This window comes from Mesocricetus auratus, unplaced genomic scaffold (assembly GCF_017639785.1).
Source record: "Mesocricetus auratus isolate SY011 unplaced genomic scaffold, BCM_Maur_2.0 Super-Scaffold_100018, whole genome shotgun sequence".
NCBI classification, from domain to species: Eukaryota; Metazoa; Chordata; class Mammalia; order Rodentia; family Cricetidae; genus Mesocricetus; species Mesocricetus auratus.
The window spans coordinates 16,700,916-16,724,572 of record NW_024429199.1 but is presented as its reverse complement, the minus strand read 5'-3'; the positions used below and the strand labels follow the sequence as shown (position 1 = coordinate 16,724,572).

The window sequence follows — 23,657 nt, the reverse complement described above, 5'->3', positions numbered from 1 at the left end:
GAGAAGAATGTCTGCTGGGCACTGACCGAACGTCCACCCAACGCCCACGCGAGTGGCCTGAAAGACACTGCAAAGGGGAAGGGAAGAGAATGGTGTGACAATTGCGACCTTCACAGGACGCTGAGTTGGGCTACTAGAAAATTCCTTCTGATGTCAGTCAGGCACCGCTTTGGCGGTTTCTTGCAATTAGCCTGCGTATTTTCTCCTACTGTAAGCTGGCCTATGTCATTTAGCACTATATGTTTGAGAGGGCTTTGAATTCGGAGATAAGAGATCTTTTGAACACACATGTGACATTCTGAATTGGATAGCTTAATTTAAAACTGGCTAGAAATGAGGTCATATTGCAAGCAGTAAGTGTTACAACGTCTTAAAGGCACCCCCCACCCCACCCCCAACAAGAGGTAGGTACACATAAAGATCTTGTGTTAGTGATGTTTACGTAATCAACAATGAAAAAAATGCATCTGTATTTCCACTTTCAGTTTCATTGTCACAGGGCAGCCTCAGGAGTGGCTCAGTGCAGTATTATAGATGCCAGGGTTCTTTAATAATCCATAAATCCATTTTGTTTTTTTTTCCTTTTCTCGTGGGTATGTGTGATGCTGAGAATTGAATTGGGGGTTTTGAGCCTACAACGTTAGATCTGAAGGTCTTTACGTTACACATGCGTGGAGGCACAGGAAAGCGCTGTGGCTCCATGGTGACTGAGATGGTGCCACCCCTTCCCCCATGATGTCCTGTCACCTTGGAGATGCCACTGAGGTGAGTCGGATCAGCTTTTTATAGCTCCAGTTTCATGCAGAGAAATAATAACACTGGATTTTAAGAGTTTTAAGATGTGTAGGAGACCCTGTATCAGTGATGAACAAGGCTCGAGGAACATCCCCTGAGGTTGGCTTCTGGCCTCCATACACATGTCAATATGTGCATAAGCAACCACACACACACACACACACACACACACACACACACACACACTTCTAAGGTATGTGTGTGTGTGTTTCATTTTCTACCTCTTCATTAGGCAAGCTGGTTCTTAAGAACAGTTAGTAGTTATTTTGCCTGATGCTTAGAATCAATACCCAAAAAAGACCTCAGGGGGTAGGCAGCGAGAGGGAGTTGGTGTGTGGGAAGTGATTACCAACACCATAGCAACCAATGGCCTATGAGAAGTAAGTCTTTGAACTCAGAGTACTTAGAGGCTCCAAGGAGCACCACTTACAGCTCTGCCTAAGTGAAGGGTACCTCAGGGGTGATGTATTGTCCACACCCTGTCATTTTACGTGGAGCCCTGGTTGAACTTGATCTTAAACTGAGTGAGCAGTATATTCCCACCTACTTCCTGTGAGCCCAAGCCCTGAAAACAGCACTCCTGTCTGGCCACTGATACCCCTGACCCCAAAAGTGTGTTTGAATTTTACTCTTTTAAAAGTTAAAATCTAATTTCATTTATTATTGTTTTATATGTGTGTTGCATGTGTGTGTGAGAGAGAGAGAGAGAAAGAGAGAGAGAGAGACAGAGACAGAGACAGAGACAGAGACAGAGAGCATGTGTGCACTTATATGCCACAGTATGCATGTGAAGGGCAGGCAACTCTCAGGAACTGTTGTCTCCTGCTACCTTGTGGAGACAGAGTCTCTCTTACTGACCCATAGCTATGTGTACAGCAAGTTAGCTGGCCCGGGAGCTTCCAAGAATTTTCCTGTCTCCCTCCCATGCATCTGTAGGAGTCCATATCCCTGTGAGTCCATATCTCTGTGGGGGTGCTGTGATTACAGATGTTAGTCACCACTTTTGGCTTTTTGTGGGCTCCAGGTATCAAACTTGGGCCATCAGGCTTGTATAGCAAGCACTTTTATACACGGAGCCATCACACCAACCCACGGAGCCAGGCCTGGATTGTACTTCTGATATTTAAAATTGTTTTCAACCTTAGCATATACAACTACCTTTAGTAAAGTCAAAATAATGAAAAGTAAATACTAATCTGATTGACTACACAGCCTTTTAACTCAAATAGACAACTATATGCAGCATTTTGGTAAATAAAATCCTTTTATAGTATCTATAATTTAGCATCTATTTATTTGTCTACCTGGGCTATTATGCTACACATTGAACCCAGGAGCTCACACATGCTAAGCACACATTATAATGCTGGGTTTCACCTCTAGTTCACACATGCTAAGCACACATTCTAATGCTGGGTTTCACCTCTACCTCACACATGCTAAGCACACATTCTAATGCTGGGTTTCACCTCTAGTTCACACATGCTAAGCACACATTCTAATGCTGGGTTTCACCTCTACCTCACACATGCTAAGCACTCTATTTACTGCTGGGTTTCACCTCTAGCCACTAGCAGATCTCATTTTACTCTTAAGATGCTTTACAGCATTAGACCTTACATAATTGACAAAGCAGGGAAACCATAATGTTTTCTTCAGGTGATGGGGACAGTGTGGAGAGATCCTCTGCTTGCTGTCACTTGTGCATTTGGTGGCAGACAGTTTGAGGACACAAGCTACATGACATCTATGTTCATTCTTCTTCTGGTCCCACCACCTCTTGTACAACTCATTCAAATACCTCTCTGCTGTCTTATGACTATAGCTGATGGCTGTCTCTGTGACCTGCCTGCACTTCCTGCAATTTGGGAACACATTTTGTTCATCATCAATGTATCTTAAAAAGTGCCTAAATCAACTAAAGCAAGATCCTCATGATGATGGGGAACAAAAGGAGATGGTTTTTAGTTCAATTTCTTCTCTTGAGCGGCTGGAGTTTCCAGTGTGAAGTTTCCAGTGCTGAACAACTATGGCCCGAAGGTGATGATGGGAAAGTTCAGCCTCAGTGAGGTAAAATAGGTTCAGGCAGAAGACAGGGATGAGCACCCGCCCCCATAAGAAGGCAGATGCCACCTAGCAATAACTGATGCTTTGCAAAGGTTCAGCTATGACAGTGACAGCAGCTACCATCTATTAAGTATTCATGTGTATGAATTCCCCAAGATCACTCACTGACACGGTGTTTTTCTTTTCTTTTTTACATGAGTAAACTTCGCATTTTTAAATTTTGGTTATTTGTTTATTACCTGTTGAACTTGGTTGAACTGCTAAGCACTTAACAGTCAGGTGAGCTGTTTGGCCAGTATATAGAACATCCTTTGCAGCTCTCTTTGGGGGACTTCCTCTCCAAGCCAAATAAAAATTATTCTACTGACTTTGTACATTAATTCCCTCGATAGGTCGCACTCAGCACAGGATTTACAATTTTGAAAGGCAGTGCTAATATCCAAAGGAACTTAGACATAATCATTTTCTACATATAACTACAAGAAGGACTAAAAGATAAACTGTTTTTCAAGACACTTCACTGCATGAATACATATCCCCTAGGAAGAGATTTAAGGGTGCATTCCCTTAATGATTGCATTTCAACATCTCATCAAGGACATATACACAAAATCTTTTAGGATCATTTTCTTCTAAAGGCATCCTAAATAGGTTATTAACATATAAATTTACCACTTCTGTCTGGAGAAAAGAATCTACTTCCTGGTTTGGGTAATACACTAGGATCCCAAAGGTAAGGAGAACTAACTGTGATGCGAGGAGATTGGTGTGCACAACTTTTAACATTAGATCTGAATTGTCACTGATACTTGAATGCAGCAGAGCTGCAGAGCATACTTCACAAAGAGAGATAATTATCATTCCGACCATGGTGACCTGGAAATTGAGTCCATCAGCAAAGAGCAAATAAAATCACAAACTGAACCTCACTTCTCAAGCACTGTGAAGCTTCTGAAATGCTGTAGTCTTCTTTATGTATAACTTCATTATTGAGCTTCTCACAAAAGATGGAGGAGTAGACATTCCTTTTTAAAGACTCCTACCCTCTGTGGACCTCCCATTTGGTCTGTGGCACAATGCACAGAAGTCTACTAGCGGGAGAAATTCATGGGTTCACAAAGCATAACATCGAATACATAAACAAGCATACTGACTCTAAGCCATCCATCTGCACCCTGCCTCCTGAGGTCTAAAAGGCAATAAAAGAAGTCTAAGTATGAACGAAATGGACAAGAACAAGAGCAACAACATGCCCCCCACACACACACTCATGCTCACTCACAGATGACCCTTGTCCTGTCCTGCTTCTATATTCCTCAACTGTTTCTACAAAGGAGACAATTTTGAGTTCATTATGTAATTATTCTTCCTCATTGGGTCCTATGGCAATTTGTATCCTATTGCTGAAGAAAATATGCCAAGATCTTTCATTAGCATACCATAGATTTTCTTTTCATTATAAATCAAACTAAATAGGTCACAATTGCCTAATCATTATGCAAAGTATCGCCTCTGGGAATCACACACATTTTCTGAAGGCTGGAATGCTTTTCAGTGCTTTGAAGTCTAATTCTTCGCAGCTAACTTGCCACAGGTCATGATTCTCTCACAGTCACATTTGATCCTATACGATATAGAATGCATGCTAGGATGGGAGTCATAAACACTAATAAAGCGGGATTTAATTAACTTAGGGGGAAGTCATTTTGTTATCATCCTTCCAACATATGATTAATAAGGCCCCTCCCCCACTTTCCCTCAGCAGTCAAGCAAATAGGGTTAGGGGAAGACTTTGTCCAGAAAGTGTATGGTTCACCAACTTAACTCTCCAACTGTAAGGGGTTGGCTCTTCTCTACCAAGGAAAGTTCACTCTTAAAGGTTAGGGAGACCACAGTCATTTGATGTATCAGTTTCTAAGTCTACTCTTACAGCTTTCAATGATACCCATGGGCAAATGACTTCACACAAACACACACACACACACACACACACACACACACACACACACACACACACACACCCTCTGCTTTTAACTTTTCTCAAGTTTCCTTATGGGGTAGTTCAGACATGATTGAAACAGTTATTGAGTGTGTTAGCTCTACCTCTGTGTCTCAATCTTCCAGAAGACAGTGTAGAGTCCCTGCAAGCCAGAAAAGCACCTGGCACCATCTGCATACAGGTTTTAACACACTGAACCATCACGACATTGGTACTGGCACGGTCTCATTCCCTATGTACACAGAATCCAGGCTGTCACAGCTACAGCCCTTGAGAGTCACAGCAATACTCTACTGACACTGTAAGAAACAGAATGGATACTGTGTAGTCCACGCATCCACGTGAGAGTCACAGCAATGCTCCACTGACACTGTAATAAACAGAATGGATACTGTGTAGTCCACGCACCCACGTGAGTCACATTCCATCACTTTGCTCCCCTCATTATCTGCTCCAAACTACTGGGACTTCTTGTCAGACTGACTTCCATACCCTTCTCCTGTTCTCCATGGCTCTTACTTATGATAGTCTCACAAATGATTTTCCAATTCCCACCCACACCCCTCCACAATCTATTACGTAATCTAATGGAAATGATCCATAAATGTGCATCAGCCCAGGCCATTTCCTGCTCCAAGCTTTCCAGCAGCATCTAAAGCCCTTGGCAGTGAATTCTCGCTTGCCCTAGAGGCCTCAGTGACTGCTCTCATCTCACCACATAGAGTCTAGAGAAGCCTTTGGCACCCCCAACGCTTCAAAACTAGTTCATGCCTCAGAGTCCTGGCATCCACTTTTTCTCAGCCTGAAAGTTCTTCTCTGGGTCATTTAGCCCTGGATCTTTCTGGTCTGTTAAGTCTGCTGGAATCAGGCTCCAGAACAAGATTGTTCTGCTGGGACTCCGTCCCAGCAGCCCCAACCCTGTCCTCCAATCTCTTCCTGGCAGATCACCCTCTACTGTTGTCCTCACAGCACATCCTGCTAAGTCCTCCCTGGCAGCTTCTCACTGGTTGATTTCGTCACTCGTTTCTTGCTTGTTCTCTTTCCACACCGAAAGAAAGGGAGGCACCTTGTCAATCTTGTTATCTAGAGGTCTAGATTAACCTGTACATACTAATTGCCTAATAGCAGACATTCCTTAGCACTTGTTGCATCAATGCCTGGGTAGGACCCTTTAATGGCTTTCTGTTGCCTGCAGAAGAAAGGTAACTCCATCAACAGAGGTACCTGCCCCTCTTCCCAAACCAAGCACACTAACTGGATGCTCTCCTTGGGACTAGAGCTTTCTGTCCTGCTGTGCCATCAACAGTATGTGCCACCCTCAAGAGGCACCACCTGTGTCTCTTGAACAGATGACATTCTGAGGACTCCTTGGAAACCCTGCTTTGCACAGCCCCTGGAGTGGCAGTATTCCCAGGCAGAGCTCCTGTCCTGCTTCGCATACCACACTGCCCTGTATTTATCATTCATGAACAAACCAAACAAAATTCTCATCTTTCTGATTCTATAACGCCAGGGACTAAATCTGTGCTATTCACCCAACAAGAAGTTTTACACCCAGTAGATGCTTGGCTACACCAATTTGTTTTGTCAGACATGAAAAAAAACAGAGACTACCCGTTCTTCCCTGTATGAATAGGCTTGAAGACTTCCTGGAATTAGCCTGCCTGTGATGTCACATTTCAGGATACATATGCCTCTCTCCTCTTCATGCCCCCAGCACAGATTGGCACACTGGACACACCCTGCACAGCTATTTCCTCTTGTACTTACTCCCCATCTCCAGCCATAAAACTACTCTGCTCACATTTGGTAATTCCTGAAGTAAATTAGGGAGGCCAGATGAAGTTTAGATCAATATGGCTTGAAGCCCAGAAACCTAAATTAAATGCAGAGGGAACCAGACCCAGGGAAATTGAAGCATGTTCGGCCACACATTGTCAGGGCAATTCATTGGTAGTGGTCATCAAAGAGCAAAGATAGAAGCCCAGGCTATTGATAGATAAGCTTATTTAACCTAGTGTCTAATACTCCACTGTCCTTTTCTGGAGGTTGTTGGTGTGGTATTGTTGCAATACTTATTTTAAGTTGTTGCACACATGTGTGTGGTTTATAACCTTTCGTAGCTATTGTCATCTGATGAGGGAAGGTCAGTTAACAAGCCCCTGGAGAGGAACTTTGAAAACCCTGATTCTTTTCTGTCTTCCTTAGGATGCATCCTAGCTAGATGAAGCTTTGGGTCCATGCACACAGAAACCTGGAGGGCAGATGGGCCACACTGCAGGGAAAGAGTTGCAACTGTTCTAATGGAAATGAAGGCAGCTACTCTGGGGAGCCTTGGGCTACTCTCAGGTACATCTCCTCATACAAAGGGCATCTTCACAGCACCAAAAGTTCTCAGAATTAGTACTTAAGAACTAGTAGGTAAAATTTGCATCTCACAAAAACTGAAATAATTTCTGTCAATCATCAGTGGTACTTCTTACTATGAGGCACTAAGCCTAGAGGCAAAGAACTGCAAAGAGAAAAACTAATTTCCACACATGTAATAGACATCTGTGAAGGCAGTATCTTTACAGGCTAATAAACGAAGCAGGGAAGAAATGCATATCACAAAGGCAAAAGAATTCCTGTTGGCTGACCTTGGTGCTAAAGTAAAGGTTTTGGATAAGAAGCCCTTCTGATTTCCCATCAGCCACTAGTACTCCACACACAAAAAGAAGAAACATTTTATATGTAAAAACCTTTTTCATACAAGAGCACCTAACAAGGAAACATTTTAATCATCAAGAAGAGCTATATATGCACTTTGGATCTAGTCAATTTTAGTGTGTGAAATTTTATTTATTTTTTATTTTCAAGTACTTTTATTTTCAAGTACTTTTATTTTCAAGTACTTTATAATAAAGTCTTTTTGCAATGATAAAAATCATGTTTCAGGAAAAATCATGCATACTGATATTAATGAATGATGAAAAATTGTTTGACAAACTCAGACCTCTTCTTGATAGAAATTAACAGATAGGAACCCATTGAAGTTAATACATGAGTTGACCACAATCAGCATCATATTCTACAGTAGACGTCTGAATGCCTTTCTTCTAGGATTTGAGACAAATGAGCTTGTCCTTTTCTGTTTTCATATAATAAAGTCTTAACAAAAATATTTCTAAAAAGAGCCATAGCTAAACATCTCATGTGTGTTAAAAAGAATCCAATATATTCACTTGTATAAAATAAAAGCATTGCAAGGCAAGCAACTTGTAGGTAAAAACCCAACTTTAACTATTCTCTTCAAGAGAAACATAAGGTATATTCCCAAAGATTAGAGGCAACACCTTTCATTTTAGTTTCCTACAATCTGTACAAAAACTCTGAATGAATTTCTTAGATTAATTGAAAATACATGGTGAGTGTCAAATACTCTGAGAAAAAAAGCCCTGCCCATTTACAGTTTAAGAGAAAAGATGAAGGGAGGATGAGGATAGGGCTCAGCTGGGAAAACATCTGCTGCAGAAGCATGAGGACTTGGGTTTGTAGCCCTAAGTATCTACCAACAAAGTGAGCACAGCATGCATTTGTCCCCCGACTGCTGGGGAATGAGAGACAGAGAGACCCCCAGAGTTCACTGACAATATGAACTGAGATGCTCAGGTCCAGTAAGTGACCCTGGCTCAAAAGATAAGATGGAAGGTGATACAGGAAAGCATAAAAGATTGACCTCTGACTTCTGTATTCACCCCATGAACACACGCACACACAGATACATGAATATGTACCTATATCATACACACCCATACACACAGAGTGGGGGTTAAAAACTGTATTTAGCAATGGATAGCAACAATAAGAGACCTGGCTGTGTCTCACCTTCCTGCCAGGCTGTGTTGCTGGTTCAGACCAAGAGTGAACTAAACCCAGGGTCCTAAGGGAATGAGAGAAACTGAACCAAAGATTTGGGTGTTGCTCCAGTTGATCAGTGGAGATACAGAGTTCAGCTAATCCTTCACGAGGCAATGCGTGGGAGCTAGAAAGGTCGGAATGTGTCTTGATCACAGGTAAATCAGGGGCATTGGGCATCTTACTCAAGGCATATGGATGGGATGGCCTTGGCAGACAGTGGTTTCCTAGAGCAGAGATGGGGGTTGTGGTGGGTGTAGGAGTGGGGGCATATTTTTCAGACTTCCCCATTTGCAGGATTTGTGCAAAGTTCAACATTATCATTGATTTTCCCAGTTTTTCTCAATATCTGGCTATAATCCTCCCAATAACATGTCCAATTTTCCCTGTCCTGCTGGACTCAGCATCACTACATTACAATATGGCTGCTGAGATCACAACTGCCTGCCTCTGGCTGTTTCTGGAGAGTCTGAAGAACCCCCGTGGTTTATAGCTGCAAGGCTTGACACAGACCTCAAAAGGCAGATGACACAAGGGGCTAGAATTCTCCCTGGACAAGTAGTGCCTGGGCCTATGGACGGGCACCATGACGCTCAGACATTCAAGTCTCTGTGTTTGCAAGGACTGAGGAGAACTAACACTAAGCCTTGGGGATGTTCAATAAGCAGGGCTGAACAATCAAAAGACTTCCCTCCATCAACTGCTTAGAACACGGTTACCCTCCATGGGGTTGGGGGTGGGGGTGGAGGGTGTCCATGTCTGTCTCCATACCAGACATATACTAATACCTCTATACTAATACATATACATACCCTACATATACATATACTAATACTCTCTTCATGCCAGTTATGACATGCCTGATTCTGGGACTGAAAAAGAACTCATCTTTGCCACCATTCAAAGATAACTATTTTTGGGAAACATAATGTCAAGAAGGGTCCTCAGGAGGCTGTTTTGTAGGCTCTGTGTTAGCCCTAAAGATCTATGACAGCTTTTAGGCATGTGCTCTAGCTCCCCGCCACAAGCTCACTGTTTATCATCTTGACACTCATCTTGAACAGAACAGAAAATTGGCAATGATGAACTCTGTCTGAGGCCTACATACTCCTTGTTCCAGGAAACAGCTAACTTCAAAACATAGCCCTGCCCTGCTGCCAACCAAAGATGCCTCAATGCCAGGAGTCTTGCTTCAAGTGGGCTAGCTAAAACTGGTTGGATGTGAGAGGGTTGCCAGAGTTACTACCAGACAACTCTAACTTTGCTACTATACTATCCCATCCCAAAGCCAAGTCTCCTGGCCTTTCCACCCCATGATAACTGACAATCACCAAGGTTACAGGATCAGAAAGAGATACAAGAGTAAAAAGAGGCAGTGGCACCCAATTTCCTGGGAAGCCTCTGCCCATTCCCAGAAGACATGAGACACCAACTCACTCCAGTCAGAATGGCTGGAACCAATAAAGCTGACAACAAATGTTGGAAGGGATGTGGAGAGATAGGAATCTTATTCAGTCTTGGGGGGTACAAATTAAGATAGCCATTTGGAAATCAGTTTTGTGCTAAGCTTTGTTGACTCGACATTTCTGAAGAGTAGATGGGAAATGGGGGCATGAAGTGGGAGGCGGGAGGGATGGGGTACTGTGGTTGGTGTGTGTAAGGATTAGGCATTATGCTGGCCTACCCTGTCACCTGGCAGAATGCACTCAGGCAGTACCCTGGTCAGCCCAGGGTTCCATGATTGCATAGTCTGCACACAGGTGCAAAGGACCCTTTAAAAGACAGACCCTGCCCACTTTCGTTCTCTTTTCTTTCCCCTCTCTCTTTCCCTCTTCCCCCAGTTCCCCTGGGGCAGACAGGGCTTTTCCTGTCTCCCTCTTCTCTTCTGTCCTCTCTGTCTCTGTGTCTCTTTTCTCTTTCCTTCCCCCTCCCTCCCCTTTCTAATAAAACTTCTCACTAAGCTCTGTTTGTCTGGCATGTTTGTCCCTGACCTTGGGTCAAGCTCTCCTGCCATGGAATCCGCCAAGGTCCCACATGCAAGGTTCCTCTCCACATTTATCATAACAGTATGCGAAATGAATAAAAATTAAAATAGAGAGATTTCCCAAGTATTAAAAACAGAACTATCCTATGATCCGGCTATTTCATTCCTGGGCATATCCAGAGAACTCCATAACCCTCCACAGAGATACGTGCACCCCGTGTTTATTAGAGCTTGAGCTGGTTGTTTGGATTTTGAGGTAGGGTCTGGTGTCTCACAGGCTGGTATTTAACTTGGTATGTAGTTGAGGATGACCTTGGATTTCTGATCCTCCGACCTCTACCTCCCCATGCTAGAAGGGAAAGAAAGCCCACCACACTTCCATGCAGTGTAAGAGCATGAGCCCAGGATTTTCTATATTTAGGCAAGCACTCTACCAGCTGGGCTGCATTCTTAGTCCCCAGAATTAAGAGTTTTTGTCAACACAGGCTCATTGCAGGAAGTTCTTTAATGGTTTACTTCACATGCAATATACTTATCACTCACATTTCTTTCCTCTGCTCCTAAAGAAAATACCTTCTTCATACCTGCAAGCACCATATCAACCCTGTAGGAAAAACCAGTGGGAACCAAGAAGAGCGGCGAGACTGCAGACCGCCTAGCTTGCTGAAGTCCTGCCCACATACTCACGCAGTTGTGGTCTGCACGTCGTGCCAGCCCCTGCTGAAATTCTGCTTTAACTCGTTCATCAGGTTCATGCCGAGCTTCTGTTTGATCTCAACCAGATGTCTTTCCTTTGCTGACAAAACTTGTCGTAATGTTGTAATTTCGTCTTCTAGCTGCAGGTGAGAGAAAAATGGCGGGGTGTACCATCAGAGCTAGTGAAAAATACATTTCTAAAAGGTTGCGATGCACCGGGCATTGGTGGCGCATACCTTTAATCCCAGCACTCGGGAGGCAGAGGCAGCCTGGTCTACAGTTTGAGACCAGCCTGGTCTACAGAGCGAGTTCCTGGACAGTCTCCAAAACAATACATAGAAACCCTGTCTCCAAACCAAACCAAAACCAAAAAACAAAATAAAACAAAAATGTTGCAATGCTTCGGTGGAGTGCCTGAAGCCTGTTAGTGGCCTCAAGCTGCCAGCCCCAAATTTAACTATGCAAATGACAATCCACTCTGTGAAGCTGAAACATAATACAGGGTGCTTAGCTTTAATGATCTCAGAGTACATAGATTTCCTTCTAACTGATTCAGATTGGGCACCAAGACATACAAGAAAATAAAAATCCCCTGTAAGCCTACAAGAAAATAGTATTTTTATTATATTTCCATATTGTGTGAGTGCAGTCATGCCAAGGCTCGTGTGTGTACTACTCTGTTGGCTCTGGCTTGCCAGTTTATTGCTAAGGAGCACTTGGATTTATCTAATACAAATAAAGCCACTGTGAAAGGCTACCTAAAAGGCTTTGGATGCAAGACACAACTTTTGCCTCCTTTCTGCATGCAAGGAGATCACTATAAAACTGTTTTTGCAAGTTCATTTCTAAGGAGTTACATAAAATACTCAAAGTTTGGGATATTGTAATATTCTTTAAAATTCATTTAAAGTTCCCAAAGCCTGATTTAACTGCATGTGGCATGCTTTATATTACAACTACATGAATTGCTCTGCTCTTAGGACTTAATTTCCCATCTTGGCTTCTGGGAAGCACAGGCATTCATGTTTTCCTTCAGCAAGGCAAGCAAAACTATTATGAGAACGTCCTCCGTACTTCACATGTGCAGGGGTAGCAGAAATCTGCCAGCTTCCATAGTGTTCTGAGTGTTGGGTTTTTTTGGGGGGGGGGAGCTGTGTCTCATTTCCATTCACAGTTTCACTTTATTTCTGACTTGGGGACAGTCCCACCAGACATCTTACAGATACCTTCCTGTGTCACCAGAGAACAAGCTTCTGAAGAACGATGACTACCTTTGAAACAAAGTCTGTTCTGTGGCACAAGAAGACTTTTCCAGTACCAAACAGCAGGAGTGATGGTGTGATTTTTCTTCTGTTTTGGCCATGGTGGGGACTAAACCCAAGGCCTCATGCATGATAAGCAGGCACTCTGAACTGCTCCCCTCGATGGGAAGCCTCACACCACAGATAACCACTTCAGGGACAAAGGCTCAAACACGCAGGAGAAGCACTGTAAACAGCACACGATGATAGAGCAATATGTTAGGGTTTTTTAATATCAGGAAAGTGTTCTGACAGCTTAATGTCATGCATTTCTTTATGTTCATGGAATGTTTTTATGTGTTCTTGGAAACATTTCCAGAAGAGAGACTGAATCACACATCCCATATGTACTCATAATCAGGAGAAGCATGCCTTTCTCTTGATGAGCAAAGTCTTCTGTGTGCATGCATCAGCTGATAGTTGCAAAAGGACACTCAGACTACCTGAGGGTACAAGCTTCAGTCTCCCCATTACATGAGAACACAGGGTTATTTTAAAATTGCACTTCTCTGTTCTTTATTATCATGTCATACTTCATTTTGTCAAAGTGTCTTCCTGTGCTCCATCTGCTGCCTAATATGGAGATCCCTTGTTCCTGTACCACAGACAATGCTTGGGCATCACATCTTCCTTTACTCTTTGATAGCTAGAGCTCTCCTGCTTCTTTCACTTTGAGTGACTGAAATTACTGGGAGTCTGGTTCCTCCTTGGGGTGGGATGGATATGTAGGATGTTTCTGTAGTTTCTACTATGTGGTAAGAATCTTGGGAAAACTTACTTGCAGGGGTAAATTACCAATGTAGGGCAGAAAAAGGGGCTTACAGATATTGATAGTTCAGCCTCATGCACATGGAGTTGTACAGACATAGTGAGTGACTTATATGTTGTGGAGGAACAGAGAAAATAAAATGAATCAATTTCCATTAGAATTTTTAATAAAAATTTGAGTCTCCCCACAAAGCGATAGAAATTTGAGGTGACCTACTTATCTCTAATAATCTCTATAGTTTGGATCTGGAGGAGCATACCCCAAAGGCCATGTGTCAAATGCATGGTTCTCAGCTTAGGAAGTGACAAAAAGAAGGGAAGTATTGCCTAATGAAAGGGAGTTTGGATGTGCCCTCATGGGTGATGTTGCGGATGCTGCTTTCTCCCATGGCCTTTTGGTTTTTGTTGTTGTTATTTTGCTTTTTTGCTTCTTGCCAACCATAATGTGAACCATCTTCTCAGCCACACACTCCCACCATGACACAATGTGTCACCGTAGCATCCATGTTACCTCCAGCAATACAGCCAATACTATGGGTCACCACTTCTGAAACTATGAACCTAAACAAACCAGTCTCGATGTTTGAGGGTTCCATTATAGGAGCGACTTAGCCAGGGTTCATAAAAATCACCCCAAGAGCAAATGTAAAATGCCGAGCCCCCACTTTCATTACTATGAGATTCCGAAGTATTAAGTAAGAGCAGACATCTTACAATGTCTGACAAGTACCCCAGATATTCTGCTCCAGGTGAGATGTGAAGTCTGTGTTGTGAGCATTTCTGTTAGTCACATCAAATCTAAAATGATGTGAAATGCAGGTAAATCACACTGATCAAAGCATTTAGAATATTCTTTCCCTCGGCTTAAAATTACATCTTCATGAGAAATAGACAGTTGGTTCCTTGACTTCTTTTTAAATATTTATTCCTTTGAGACGGGTTCCTGCTATATGATGTTGACAGGCCTGGAACACACTAGTTAGGGTTATATTTTTTTTAACTCCCTAGACAATCTCCATGTGAGAAACATTTTTTTTTTGTTTTTATGAGACAAGGTTTCTCTGTATTGTTTTGGAGGCTATCGGTCCAGCCCGGCCTCGAACTCACAGAGATCCGCCTGCCTCTGCCTCCCGAGTGCTGGGATTAAAGGCGTGCGCCACCAGTGAGAAACATTTATGACCGAGGTTAACTGATTATTTAAATATGATTAGCAAGAAAACAAGTGTTACTGAAGATGTAAAGGAAAGGAACCTTTACCCATTATTGATGAAAAAATAAAGTTGTCTCAGCACTGTAGGAAACTGTCTGGTTTCTCGAAGTTAAATACTGACCTACAATTTGGCCTTGTAGCACCATTTCTACATATATACCTCAAGAAACTTAGAACACATATGTTCACATCAAGACAGTTTATAAACAAGAGGGAAAACAGGCCACATGTCCTTCAAGGTTTGAACACAGCAAATTCTGTATATACATAAAGTAGAATACGGTGTATCCATACCAAGAAATGAACTCTTAATACATGCTACTGCTTGCATGAACCTTGACCATGTTTCTGCATGGAAGAACCTTAAAAATATTAGGCTTGAAAAAGCAAACCAGGTTTCACCAACAGGACCAGCAACCGGACCAAGGGACCAGGTAACCAGGCCCTGTATCCGGGACTGCCTTCGAGTGCCTGGGGATTGCCACAGAGCCTCCCATCCCAGCGGGAGCCACACACACCAGATTCCTGGTCTTCTCTTCCACCAATGGGACCAGGGGAACAGGACCTGTGCCTGCAGACCACCAGGGGGAGCCTACCCACCCCAGATTCCCAGTCTTCTTCTCCACCCACGGGACCAGGACTAGGACCTGGAAGAGGAGAACTACCAGAGTATTGGATTTGGTTGTACCCACTGAAAGGGAACTCTGGTCCCCTAACCACCAAACCAGTAAGGGGCTCTTTCTGGACCCACTAGAAGAAGGGATGGGAAAGAAACAATGCAAAAACACACTCAGCCACAGAAAAACAAATATGACACCACCAGATCCCAGAGACTCCACACCAGCAAGACTCCAACATTCCAAAGCAAATGAGGCAGAAGAGAATGACCTTAAAAACAACTTCATGAAAATGACAGAGGCCCTAAAAGAGGATATAGGAAAATCCCTCAAAGAAATGGAAGAAAAAACAAACCAAAAAATGCAAGAAATGGAAGGAAAAAGCAAACAAAAAATGCAAGAAATGGAAGAAAAAATCCAATAGATACAAAAAAGCAACAAACAGATGAAAAGACAAAGCAAAAATTGCAAGAAACAATTCAAATAGTGCAAGGGTTAAAAATGAAAAAGAGACAATTAAAAAAAACACAATCTGAAGGAAGGCTGGAAATAGAAAAGCTGGGCAAAGGGTAAGATACTACAGATGCAAGCATAACCAACAGAATTTAAGAGATGAAAAAGAGAATCTCAGGTGTTGAAGATACACTAGGAGAAATTGATTCATTGATCAAAGAAAATCTTAAGTCCAACAAATCCCTAACACAAAATATCCAGGAAATATGGGACAACATGAAAAGGCCAAACCTAAGAATAATAGGTATAGAAGAAGGTGAAGAAACCCACCTCAAGGGGCAGAAAACATATTCAACAAATTCATAGAAGAAAACGTCTCCAACCTAAAGAAAGACATGCCAATGAAGGTACAAGAAGCTTACAGAACACCAAATAGAATGGACCACAAAAAAAGTCCCCTTGCCACATACTAATCAAGACCCCAAATATAGAGAATAAAGAAAGAATATTAAGAGCAGCTAAGAAAAAAGTTCAAGTAACATATAAAGGCAAACCTATCAGAATTACACTTGACTTCTCCATGGAAACTCTGAAAGCCAGAAGGTCCTAGATAGATATTCTACCAACACTAAGAGACAATGGATGCCAGCGCAGACTACTATACCCAGCAAAGCTTTCAATCACTATCGATGGAGAAAATAAGATATTCCATGACAAAACTAGATTCAAGCAATACATATCCACTAACCCGGCCCTACAGAAAGTTCTGGAAGGAAAACTCCAACCCAAGGAAGTTAACTACAACTAGAAAAACATAGGCGTTAGATAATCCCACCTTAGCAACAGCCAAAAGAAAAAAGGGGGGTAGAATTCCACCAACAACAACCATTCCAAATCAAAGAAGAATGAGCAATCAGTGGTTATTAATATCCTTCAATATTAATGGTCTTAACTCGCCCATAAAAAGACACAGGCTAAGATAATGGATTCGAAGACAGAACCCATCTTTCTGCTGCATACAAGAAACACACCTCAGCCTCAAAGACAGGAATTACCTCAGAGTCAAATGTTGGGAAAAGATTTACCAATCAAATTGACCTAAGAAACAAGTGGGGTAGCAATCCTAATATCTAACAAATTAGACTTTAAAATAAAATCGATCAAAAGAAATGAAGGAGGTCATTACATACTCATCACAGGAGAAATTCACAAAGATGAAGTTTCAATTCTGAACATCTATGCCCCAAATACAAAAGAAACATTACTAAAACTCAAATCACACATAAAGCCCCACACACTTATAGTGGGAGACTTCAATACCACACTCTCACCACTAGACAGGAATACCAGACAGAAACATAACAAAGAAGCAAAGGGGCTAATAGAAGTTATGACCCAATTGGGATTAACAGACATCTATAGAATATTCCATCCAAATAAAAGCGCCACATGGAACCTTCTCAAAAATTGACCATATACTTGGCAACATATCAAACCTCAACAGGTACAAAAAAACTGGAATAACTCCATGTATCTTATCAGACCACCATGCGTTAAAATTAGAATTCAACAACAACACAAACTGCAGAAACCATACAAACTCATGGAAATTGAATAATGCACAATTGCACCATTCCTGGGTCAAAGAAGAAATAAAAAAAGAAATTAAAGACTTCCTAGAATTCAAGAGAACGAAGACACAACTTACTCAAACCTATGGGACACTTTGAAAGCAGTGCTACGGGGGAAGTTCATAGCACTAAGTGCCCACATGGAGAAACTGGAAAATAGTTACATTAGAGAATTAACAGCACAACTGAAAGCTCTAGAACACAAAGAAGCAAACTCACCCAGGAGGAGTAGACACCAGGAAATAATCAAACTGAGGGCTGAAATCAATAAAGTAGTAACTAGGAAAACAATACAAAGAATCAATGTAACGAAGGGTTGGTTCTTTGAGAAAATCAACAAGATAGACAAAAATGTGTCCAAACTTACCAAACAGCAGAGTGTGAACATGCAAATTAACAAAAATCAGAAATGAAAAGAGGGACATAACAATGGACTCTAAGAATCATCAGGTCATACTTTGAAAACCTGTACTCCACAATGATGGGGAAGTCCTGTGTATATGTCAATAAAGCACTATTGGCCAATATGGAAGCAAGATAGGTGGGACTAGGAATCGAGGAGGACTCTGGGTAGGAGAAACACAGGGAGTCATCATGTAGCCTGCCAGAGAAGTAAGATGTCCATCCGGTAAAAGAAATGCTTACATGGGTTAAATACGTAAGTCAGAGCTAGCCAGTAAGAAACAAGCAAGGCCAACAGCTTCATAATTAATATAGCCTCCTGTGTGTTTCTTTGGGACTGATGTGGCTCTGGAACCAGGCTGGTAGGAAGGCTTCTCTCTACAAATGGTGATCAGGAGTGGAATCATGAATTTCCACATAAAATGACAAAAGCTTTAAAGGAATTTTAGAAACAAACAAAAAAAATAGAGAAAAGCATGGGTTCTTGGTGGCAGCATTTTCTCAGGTGGGCTCTGTTTTGCTAGAGACAAGCAGAGACTCACGCGGCTCACTTAAGGGAGTCTTCCTGACTCAGCATAAGCAAAACAAACAAACAAACAAACAAACAAACAAAAAACCCAGCGCTGTTCTTTTAAGAGGCTCTGCTAGCAATTGAAAGGTGTGTACAAACAGCTGGAACTGGCAGTGACCACATCTCCAAGCTGGCAGCCTTTGCTGGATGTCAGAATAGACTGAGACAATGAGCTGGAATCACGCTTATGCCCACCATCTTGGAAAAACTGCAGTTTAAACAGCCGCAGTTTTAACAGATGAGACACGTGGCCAGAAAAACATAAAGATTTACAGTAATGTCAGACTCGGATAAAGAAAACCCTCTAAAGGTTTACAGTGTGTTTAAAAATATATGTAAGATTGAGAGAGAAAAAGAAACGGCATAGTGGTAAATAGAGAAGCCGTCTGGGGTGGCACAAGCCGGTAGGATTTGCTGCAGAGGCAGAGGCAGGCAGATTTCCAGAGACGCCCTGTCTCAGAGAAACAAATAAAGAAATAAAAGTAATAGAAATAGGGTAATAATAATAGATAAATCAATAAGCCACGTAAAGAAGAAAAATACACAGAGAGTCTGGACAGTGTATGTTATTGTGTTTTTCAGTTTTTTGATTGCTAAGGAAGGAACAACTACTAAAGTACACTTGATTGTAAATGCTGCTGAATTAATTCAACTTATATCTTTTAAAAATGCCTTGACTTCAAAATTTAAGTATAAGGATATGTTACTTTGGAAAAGAGTTTTTGCTTATGTTTCTACAGAAAATGAAAAGCTGAGGATTCCTTCCAGGCTTCCGTGGTTTGATGAACCAAGACCCCCAGAAGCAATGGTCCAAGTGATTCAACATTTAAAACAGCTAAGATGATGCAGTCTTACAGACCATGAAAATAAGGACTTATACAGGTTTCTGAGTTTTGTCATGATCCCCATGGTATGAACAGTGCCCCCTTCCAGCGGGAAGCAGTTTGGAATGACCGATGTCCAAATCCCCATATTGTTTATAAATCTTTGTTTTCATTTGAATGGGGTTGCTTATAATTGGTTAATGATCACAACCAATCTCTTTTTAAAGGAAAAAAGGGGATTATGGTATGGAAATGAGTACTTTGTATTGATATGGTTTTTCATTTATTGATACAAATTCAAGGTCAATTTTGGGATGTGTATATTTCTCCTCTTGTTTAAGTATTGTGTTTACATTGATCTTTTAAAACATAATACATAATTAAATACAGACTATAGATAGTTACTTATAATAGTCAGAATTTATAGTTAGGTAAGTTAGGTTTTCTAGATATACAGAGATATATTTGAGATAGATAGACAGTCTTCAAACCTTTCAAAGACCTTCAAAAATGGCATTTAAAATTGTTTAGGGTTTTTCTTGACAATGGGAAATGTCTGCTCCCGGCATCACCAGTTACATCTGAGAGGAAGATGGGCATCAAAGAAACTAGTCATGGAGTTTGCTTTCAACATGGAAAGATTAGATATTTGGGCAAGAAACTGCTCTTGCCTAGACGGCTGGACTGTTACTGTATAAACTGAATATGCAGGACCCACAGGAAAGTGACTGCTGAACTCAAATAGTCCTCCAGGGTTCCTGCTTCATGGAAGAGTCTACAAGACTTTCTACAGGACACAGAAAAATGACTGACAGACTGCTGATGCAGATGTACAGTTTGGAATTTCCTGCTTTGCTGAGAAGTCTTCCAGACACACTGTGGCCTATGGGCTAAAGATGGATGCCCCAACATTACAAAGGAACTTCAGGTGACTGTTCAGGTAGCAAGATGTCTCTGTCAATCCTAGTGTTTATATATTATCCTTCTGTGGTCTTTGATAGAGTTGAAGGCAGATAGTTATAATTATAGTTTTCCTTAGGATAAAAGATAAGCGACATATAGAACTTTGGACTCACAAGGATGGGATGGATGATATTTTCTTTAAATCTTGCTAAATGTTGATGGACAAAATATTGTAACTGTGTTCTTACTTGATAACTGTTCTGTTATATATAATTTGACTATGTTAAAGTTAAGATCTTATTTTTGTATAGACAGAAAAGAGGAGATAATGGGGAAGTCCTGTGTATATGTCAATAAAGCACTGTTGGCCAATAGGGAAGCAAGATAGGTAGGACTAGGAATCGAGGAGGACTCTGGGTAGGAGAAACACAGGGAGTCATCATGTAGCCTGCCAGAGAAGTAAGATGTCCATCCGGTAAGAGAAGTACTTACATGGATTAAATACTTAAGTCAGAGCTAGCCAGTAAGAAACAAGCAAGGCCAACAGCTTCATAATTCATACAGTGTCTTGTGTGTTATTTGGGGACTACAACGCGGCAGAGCCCAGGCAACTGGTGAGGAAAAAGCAAAGTAGCTGGCAAGGAAAAGGCCTCTCTGTACACCACAAAATCTGAAAATTTAAAGGAAATGGACAAATTTCTGGATAGCTATCGCTTGCCAAAATTAAATCAAGAACAGATAAGCAAATTAAGTAGACCTATAACCCCTATGGAAACAGAAGCAATCATCAAAAGTCTCCCAACCAAAAAAAGTCCAGTTCCAGATGGCCTCCGTGCAGAATTCTACCAGAAATTCAAAGAACAGCTTATACCAATTCTTCTCAAAGTATTCCACACAATAGAAGCAGAAGATCTTTGCCAAACTCTTTTTAAGAGGCTTCAATAACCTTGATACCCAAGCCACACAAAGACACAACTAAGAAAGAGAACTTCAGACCAATATCCCTCATGAACATTGATGCAAAAATACTCAATTAAATATTGGCAAATCGGATCCAAGAACACATCAAAACAATCATTCATCATGATCAAGTAGGTTTCATCCCAGTGATGCAGGTATGGTTCAACATATGAAAATCCATCAATGTAATCCACAATATAAACAAGCTGAGAAACAAAATCACATGATCATCTCATTTGATGCAGAAAAAGCCTTTGACAAAATTCAACACCCCGTCATGATAAAGGTCTTGGAGAGATCTGGGATAACAGGAGAATACCTAAACATAATAAAAGCTATATATAGCAAACCAACAGCCAACATCAAACTAAATGGAAAGAAAGTCAATGTGATACCGCTGAAATCAGGAACAAGACAAGGCTGTCCACTTTCTCCATACCTTTTCAATATTGTACTTGAAGTTCTAGCTAGAGCCATACGACAACAAAAGGAGATGAAAGGTATACAAATTGGAAAGGAAGAGGTCAAACTTTCACTATTTGCAGATGATATGATAGTTTACATAAGTGATCCAAAAAAATTCTACCAGGGAATTCCTTCAGCTGATAAACACTTTCAGGAAAGTGACAGGATACAAGATCAACTTAAGAAAATCAGTAACCCTACTATACAGACGATAAAAGGGCTGAGAAAGAAATCAGAGAAACATCACCCTTTACAATTGCCACAAACAACATAAAATACCTTGGGATAACACTAACCAAACAAGTGAAAGACCTATATCGCAAGAACTTTGAGTCTTTAAAGAAAGAAATTAAAGAAGACACCAGAAAAATGGATAGATCTCCCATGCTTTTGGAAAGGTAGGATCAATGTAGTAAAAAATGGCAATCTTGCCAAAAGCAATCTACAGATTCAATGCAATCCCCATTAAAATACGAGCACAATTCTTCCCAGACCTTGAAAGAATAATAATCAATTTTGTATGGAAAAACAAAAGAGCAAGGATAACCAAAACAACCTTATTCAACAAAGCAACATCTGGAGGCATCACCATCCCTGACTTCAAGCTCTATTATAGAGCTGTAGTCCTGAAAACAGCTTGGTATTGACACAAAAATAGACAGGTAGACCAATGGAATCGACTTGAACACCCTGATATTAACCTATACATGTATGAATAACTGATCTTCAACAAAGAAGCTAAAAATACACAATGGAAAAAAGAAAGCATCTTCAACAAATGGTGCTGGCATAACTGGATGATGGCATGTAGAAGAATGCGGATCGATCCATGTCTATCGCCATGCACAAAACTTAAGTACAAATAGATCAAAGACCTCAACATAAATCCAGCCACACTGAAACACTTAGAAGGGAAAGTAGGTGGTACCTTTGAACGAATTGGTACAGGACACTGCTTCCTGAACATAACACCAGTAGCACAGAGAGAGACGTCAACAATTAATACATGGGACCTCCTGAAACTGAGAAGCTTCTGTAAAGCAAAGGACACAGTCAGCAAGACAAAAAGGCAGCCCACAGAATGGGAAAAGATATTTACTAACTCCACATCTGACAGAGGGCTGATCTCCAAAATTTACAAAGAACTCAAGAAGCAAGTCTCCAAAACACCAAAGGATTCAATTAAAAAGTGTGCTACAGAACTAAATAAGAGAATTCTCAATAGAGGAGTCTAAAATGGCTGAGAGGCACTTGAGAAAGTGCTCAACATCCCTAGCCATCCGGGAAATACAAATCAAAACAATTCTGAGATACCATCTTTCTCCTGTCAGAATGCCTAAAATCAAAAACACCAATGACAGTTTATGCTGAGTAGGATGTGGAGAAAGGGGAACACTCGTCCACTGCTGATGGGAGTGCCAACTCGTACAGCCACTTTGGAAATCAGTATGGAGATTCCTCAGAAAAATGGGAATCAGTCTATCACAAGACCCAGCAATTCCACTCCTGGGCATATACCCAAAAGATGCACATTCTTACGACAAGGACATCTGTTCCACTATGTTCATGTCAGCATTATTGTAATAGCTAGAACCTAGAAGCAATCTAGATGCCCCTCAACTGAAGAGTAGATAGAGAAAATGTGGTACATTTACACAATGGAGTACTATTCAGCAGAAAAAAACAATGGAATCCTGAAATTTGCAGGCAAATGGATGGCACTAGAACAAACCGTCCTGAGTGAGGTAATCCAGTCACCAAAAGACAAACATGGCATGTACTCTCTCATATATGGATTTTAGACATAGATCTGGGAAGTGCCAGCCTACAGTCCCAAGGCCAGAGAGTCTGGGGAACAGAACCTTCATTCAGTGGCTGATGGAAGCAGAGGCAGACCCCTACAGCTAAACACTGAGCTGAACTCAAGGAACCCAGTGACAGAGAGGGAGGACTGATGAGCAAAGGGGTTAAGACTGGGCTGGTTTAACACCCAGAAACAGCTGACCTGACAAGGGTTAGCTCTTGAATCACAGACTGATGGCTGGGAATCCAGCATGGGACTGATCAATACCCCCTGAATGTGGATGTCAGTGAGGAGGCCTAGGCAATCTATT

At 41.5% G+C, this 23,657-nt stretch overlaps 1 protein-coding gene across 7 annotated transcripts in view; it reads right to left on the bottom strand.

The window, feature by feature from the left end:
- The window catches only part of Tpd52l1 (TPD52 like 1), a 113,631-nt gene that overhangs the window by 16,884 nt on the left and 73,090 nt on the right, over positions 1 to 23,657 (bottom strand). For all 7 annotated transcript variants that reach the window (XM_040728222.1, XM_040728228.1, XM_040728223.1 and 4 more), the window contains exon 3: positions 11,430 to 11,578. In XM_040728222.1, the coding sequence (XP_040584156.1) occupies positions 11,430 to 11,578 (149 nt within the window). The remainder of the gene's footprint in view (positions 1 to 11,429; positions 11,579 to 23,657) is intronic.